The 6,472-nt window shown below is 37.9% G+C and overlaps 1 protein-coding gene across 1 annotated transcript; it reads left to right on the top strand.

Annotated features, from left to right (window-relative positions):
* The first annotated feature begins 1,311 nt into the window (after nucleotides 1-1,311).
* On the top strand, nucleotides 1,312-3,127 carry LOC141679039 (palmitoyl-acyl carrier protein thioesterase, chloroplastic-like). The gene is made up of 6 exons (XM_074485520.1): nucleotides 1,312-1,694; nucleotides 1,857-1,990; nucleotides 2,088-2,201; nucleotides 2,298-2,466; nucleotides 2,589-2,657; nucleotides 2,739-3,127. The coding sequence occupies exons 1-6, from the start codon at nucleotides 1,329-1,331 to the stop codon at nucleotides 3,006-3,008; spliced, it is 1,122 nt and encodes a 373-aa protein (XP_074341621.1). The 5' UTR covers nucleotides 1,312-1,328; the 3' UTR covers nucleotides 3,009-3,127.
* The last annotated feature ends 3,345 nt before the right edge of the window (nucleotides 3,128-6,472 follow it).

Below are 6,472 nucleotides of genomic sequence, written 5' to 3'. Positions count from 1 at the left end.
AAGTAGTTGATCTTGACAGTAAATCTTTTCATATACAAGATTCTGGCAATATCATAATAATGCCAGAAACATTCCATAGGAATCCTCGTTTTGTGAGTTGATAAATAACATTTGTGTGTATCAAATGAGTAGAAGAAATTGGGGTTTTGAATATTTAACACATCAAAATCACATTCACCCCTAGGAATGTGACATAAGTTTCTATAAAGAATTGTCACCTTTTTTAACATTCATGTCCTTGCTTAGCATTGGTACCATAGTTCTTGGATGATCTTAGTTGTCTTGTACTCTAAACCTATGCAACATTCTTCAAATTGTGCTTTGTTTTACTTCTTAGCTATCACACTCCCCAAAGCCTCAGAGTAATAATACCATATTCTTCTGTGATCAGCAAGAAAAGCGATACAGTTTTAACAAAAAGTGACATTGAATATGATTTCATTAAAATTTGTTAATTACATAAATTTTAATATTTATGCACTTGTATTATCACGAGTCCTGAACTGCTACTCTATTGTTTTTAAATTGGTTGAACCTGCACATTCCATACTTCTAACAATTTCTCTGTTCTGCAGAACTTTTGTTTTTCAGGGTGTGTGGCCTGGGAATGGTAAGCCGAGAGCCTGGACTGCATACGAACTAGCAGAGGTTATAGTCTCTGCACGACACCCCAAGCCAAGTAATTAGCAGAGCTTATAGTCTCACAATTTATGAGGGACACGAAAGGCAAATTTATGCCCCAAAAATGGGCGCCCGTGATCCACTTTTCGACCCATGACCGGGACAAAAAATTAAGAGAGAATACAGTGCAAACTTGAGTTTTCTCACCAGATAAATTTTTCATGGTAAATTTCTGTGGAGAGTTGAAGTAGATTCCAGTCTATGACTCTATGGATAAACTTGTATACATGTCAAATTAATGGATTTACCGATAGTAGTTTTAACAAGTTTACAAAGATTAAAAACAGCATCAAACCAAAACCAGGTGTTTATACACCATAACCAAAATATCCTGTTTTTTCATAGCTGCTGACAGATTAAAATTTTCAGCCAAGTACAAAATGTCCAAAGAACAAAAACATTAAAACCAGAAATTTATCTTTAGTTTTCTTTTTGTTTCTGATTAATGTAGTAAGGTTTTTATAAACTTAAACACCGAAAATTTGTCTTCTATACCGCATGCTCGATAAGAACTAAAACAGCTTGACAAGGCATCAAACACAAACTTCCAATATTAATTTCTTGGACGACTCACTAATTGGTACATTTAAATACAATGGAGTACACCAAGCTCATTTCCATTCTTTTCTCTCTTCAGTAAGAGAAAAATGGCTTCCACTTTTGTCTCTTATCTTGCTTGCTACAATATCTGTTACTCTTTAGCTAAAGATAGTCACTACATAAGCAAGTTAAAACTGCCAAAAATAGATGTCACCGGAACTGGAAATGCGTTGGCTGTCACGAAGATTAGAACTTCTGCTGTATCCTCTGTTACTCATGTCACTGAAAATCCGAACAAGAAAGTGGAACAGACACGTCAGAATATTCCAACGACGATACAGTTTGTGGATCTTCATCGTCAAGGGCGTATTATTGATAATGGTGTTAGATATCGACAGATGGTGGTTATTCGTTCTTATGAAGTTGGACCCGACAAAACTGCAACATTAGAGAGCATCCTTAACCTTCTCCAGGTAATTTTACTATGCTAGTTAAATTCTACTCTGATACTTAATTTAGATGCATCTGTACAGTTTGCATAGCAACTAGTTGCTTTTACTGTGTTATTTTCTTCTATACATCTAAATTGTGATTTTATATGTAAAGCTTCTTGTTTATGGCTGATAAATATGCAGGAAACAGCACTAAATCATGTTTGGATGTCAGGACTTTTGGGGGATGGATTTGGTGCCACACATGGAATGGCAAGAAACGATCTCATGTGGGTGGTCTCAAAATTGCAGTTACAAGTGGAACAATATCCAATATGGTATGATAAAATTCAAAATAATTACATTTTTCAAGTTCCAAAAATTTATTTAAAAGAAGAGTTCTAAACAAGAGGTGTATATTGATCTTTGATGCAGGGGAGAGGTCTTACAACTCGACACTTGGGTTGGAGCATCAGGGAAGAATGGGATGCGACGGGACTGGGAGCTCAGATCACAAGCTACGGGTGTTGTGTTTGCTCGGGCAACAAGGTAAGCAACATGTGATCAAGACCTTTAATTCTTTGCTATAGTCTTGATAGATTTATTTCATCACTTGGAATTAAGTAATGGTTCGGAAATGAACAGCACATGGGTAATGATGAACAAGAAAACTAGACGCCTCTCAAAAATGCCAGATGAAGTGAGAGCAGAGATATCACCATGGTTTATTGAGAAGCGAGCAATTACAGAAGATACCCTTGAAAAGATAAGAAAGTTAGATGACAGTGCAAAACACGGCACCTCAAGCCTAAAGGTACTGTTTAGAATTGGATTCAGCAGTTCATATAAAACTATAGATCATTTCTGGAAAGGTTGATATATTTGGATATGCAGCCTAAGAAAATTTAAGCTGATTTATGGTTTTCCAATTTACAGCCAAAGAGGAGTGACCTGGACATGAACCACCATGTAAACAACGTCAAATATGTAGGATGGATGCTTGAGGTACAAACAACATTAACTGATTTTAGTGTAATAAATTTTCTAAAATAACAAAAATGAAATATTTTCTTATTTACTCTTCAGACGATGCCAGACGAGTTCATGGAGGAGTACCAGCTGTCTAATATTATTTTAGAATACAGAAAAGAATGCGGAAGTTCAGATATTGTTCAAGCACTTTCTGAACCTGATGAAGATAACAGAACGATCAATGAAAGTTTGGGATCCTTAAATGGAATGCAGTTAAAGTATACACATCTTCTCCAAACAAAAGGAGAAGTTAAAAATGAAGAGATGGTTAGAGGAAGGACCACTTGGAGAAGAAAACAGTTCAAAATGCCATTTCCTATGTAGTGAATTGTATGTGCATAAATTTTTTAAGTAGGTTGATTCATAACTACTTGAACAACTCAAGTTAATATGCAGAAAAGCCCCGAAAATCGAGGTTTTCTAGTTGAAGATAGGCCCGAAAATAAAAGACAAAAACTATAAAACAATCTGACTTATGATGATTTCAAGAACTTTGATGCTTTTCTGCGAATTAAATTATCAAAATATCTCAGGTTTCATTTCATTAGTAGTATACGTAAATTGAACTACGGGAATTAAACCCCAGTTCTGTTATTAAGTTCAGGTTTATGGTATTATTATTTCAGCAAACTGTTTCTGAAAAGAATCAACAAGAGGATCACTGCAGATCTCTACCAGTAATCTCTCTTAGTCATTTAAAGAAAGTAGTTTGCGGTCCATATATATCTTAAGCACAACATGTCCGTCAACGTGACAACGATTTACAATTTACTAATTTAGTAAAAATCCTATAGAAATAAATGACAATCTTTTAGTAATTTTGTGCAATGTCATATTTGGAATGAGGAGTTCTGATTTTCTGAATGATTCACATTCAGGTTCCTACTTGGTTCATAGTTGAAATCTGGACCAAGATTTTTAGCATAATTAAATACTTATCAGACATGGAAACCTTTCTGATAGAAGATGACGCCCCACAAAAATGAGATTGTGTTGTATTCAATGAAATGCCAGGCCAAGATACTTGCCATAATCAAATGCTAGCGTTGATACTTTAGCCATCTGCCTGGTTTGGAGTAAAATTGCCTTGCAGCTGTTGAAAATCTGTGATGAAATAATGTAGTATGTCCCTTGCATAGAGTACTCTATACTGCGATTTTGCTCAGGCGTAGTAGTCATTTGCAAGGTCTCCCGTGAAACAAGATGCTCGACTACAGTCGCTGCAAGAGTAACACAACCTCTGTGTTCTCTAGCCAAAACTGCTTGTTTGTTTGTTTGTTCTACTTCTTGTATTAGCATCATTATGAAGAAGACTGGGAAGCTGGATATACTCGCTTCCACGCTATCAATAGCTCTACCATCCCAATCACATTTCCTCTCCCTTCGATTACATTAGAAAGGTTAGGGCTGCATGGCGGAATCAACTGATTAAGTGGACCCCTCCGTATATGCTGATCAACTATCTGCTCTTGCTGGGAGGCTCCGGTCAATGGTAAGAGCCGAGGTCTCAATGCTTGCCTCAGCTACCTAGCACTTCTTTGAACCGAGTCTTGATGAAAAAAGTTTTGTATAAAGGTCGTCTTGCTGATGATTCATTTCGGCTAGCCTTCTTTATAACGAGTCTGATAGAAGACTCGAAAAGGTTCATTGGACTTTGTAAGGGTACCACCAGTAGCTGTCCAGAGCATGCACGTCTGCGGTCTTCCCCCTTGCATCTTTGAAGTAGACAGGTTGTCACTTCTATACTCGCCATTTTATGCGGTGTCTGCGGGGTGGACCGCGGAGGTATCAATGCTTCCATTTAAATATGGCTATAATCTTGCTGTGGCATGTCAATTAATTGATGACGTCCTTAATTTCTCTGGGACATCAGATAGTCTATATATTGTATATACGATTTATGATATAAACTGAGAACAACAAAGTAACACCACACCAGAATGTCAAGAACTTGGTGTCTGTTTTATTAATGCAGCAGTACAGAATATATATATGAGAATAGAACTAATTAGGTGAAAAACAGGACCTCACAACAACTACTTTCCTAAACTCATTCTACCACTTCCTTATTATATAATGCCTAGAAAATCTCCAGACTTGCAGCAAGACTAAGTCTCAGCAATGACTACTACAAAACAGATAATACAAAACAAAGAATAAATTAACTATTTGAGATTATCCAACAATTCCCCCCTTAATCTTAAATCTGTCTGTTCAACTCTTTAACACCCAGGAGGCTACGCATTCTTTCAAACTTTGCAATCATCAGAGCCTTGGTTAAACAATCTGCACGCTGTCGATCACTGCTAACATGTTTGACAATGATGTCACCACGCTACACACATTCCCGGATAAAATGGTAGCGTATATCTATATGTTTGCTCCTTCCATTAAATACTAGGTTCTTGGCCAAATCGATAGTTGACTTATTATCAATGTGTAAGATGACCGGGCCACTATATTCAGTTGTTATTCGACTTAGGACATTCTGCAGCCATATACCTTGGCAGGCTGCAGCAGTGGCCGCCATGAACTCCACTTCACAAGATGAGAGCGCTACACATCTTTGCTTTTGAGACACCCACGAAATCAGACTATCATTTAAGTAATAGGCCATACCTGCGGTACTCTTTCTATCATCCAACGAACCACCCATGTCGCTATCAGAATATCCAGTGATGATATTGTTCCCACTGTTCTTAGTGTATACCAGACCAAACTGAACGTGCCCTTTACGTAGCGTAAGATTCTTTTCACAACGTTTAAATGCACAGTCGTAGGTCGTTCCATATAACGACTTACCACCCCAACCGCGTAAGCAATGTCAGGACGAGTATCGACTAGGTAACGAAGTCCTCCAACCATACTCTTATACATAGTGGCATCAACAGCTGTTCCACCTTCATCCCTTGATATTTGATCCTTCGGATCCATTGGATATTTCGTGGGATTGCAAATCCTTTATTCCTGCCTTTTCAACAATCTTTTTGGCATAACTTGACTGTTTTAATTCGATGAACCCATCTCCTTGCTCCACTTCAATCCCCAAGTAGTAACTGAGCCTTCCTAAGTCTGACATCTCAAACTTCTGCCCCATTTGACGTTTAAACTCTTCAATGTTTGCAACATCAGCCCCAGTTACCAAGATGTCGTCCACGTAAACAGCGATTATCAGACTGTTACTCCCTGTTCCTCTCGTGTAGACTGCATTTTCATATGGGAATCGTTCAAAACCCAAGCTTTCTAGACACTGATTTAATTTTGCATACCAAGCTCGAGGAGCTTGACGCAATCCATACAAAGCCTTTGTGAGTTTATACACCAAACCTTCTTGACCCAGTTTTTCAAACCCTTCAGGTTGAGCAACGAATACATCCTCCATTATTTCTCTGTTAAGAAAAGCGGTTTTGACGTCTAAGTGATGCACTTGCCAATTATTTTTTGCTGATAGTGCTAGCAACAAGCTAACGGTTTCAAGGCGAGTGACGGGGGCATAAAATTTATCACAGTCTATTCCGTGCTCCTGGACATAGCCTTTCGCGATAAGTCGCGCCTTGTATTTTACTATCTTCCCAGCTACATCTCTTTTGAGTTTAATGATCCACTTTAGTCCTATCATCTTTTGTCCTGGTGGCAATTCAGTAAGCCTTCACGTGCCATTTTTCTCTATGGACTCAATTTCACCCTTCATTGCTCGCTTCCAATTTTTATCCTTTGCTGCCTCGTAATTTGCTGGTTCCTCAATCCTTATCAAATACAACTCCTCCTCCAAAGCCACTTCTTCAGTG

The sequence above is a fragment of the Apium graveolens genome, chromosome 8 (genome assembly GCF_009905375.1).
Source record: "Apium graveolens cultivar Ventura chromosome 8, ASM990537v1, whole genome shotgun sequence".
Lineage (NCBI taxonomy): Eukaryota > Viridiplantae > Streptophyta > Magnoliopsida > Apiales > Apiaceae > Apium > Apium graveolens.
Note: the sequence above shows the minus strand (reverse complement) of the source record. Positions and strands in the feature narration are given on the sequence as shown.

What these genes read in the sequence shown, in the direction of transcription:
- LOC141679039 (XM_074485520.1), top strand. Translation starts at nt 1,329, where the DNA reads ATGGCTTCCACTTTTGTCTCTTATCTTGCTTGCTACAATATCTGTTAC. An exon ending in GCATCCTTAACCTTCTCCAG is followed by an intron (nt 1,695 to 1,856) that starts GTAATTTTACTA and finishes ATAAATATGCAG; the next exon opens with GAAACAGCACTAAATCATGT. An exon ending in GTGGAACAATATCCAATATG is followed by an intron (nt 1,991 to 2,087) that starts GTATGATAAAAT and finishes TCTTTGATGCAG; the next exon opens with GGGAGAGGTCTTACAACTCG.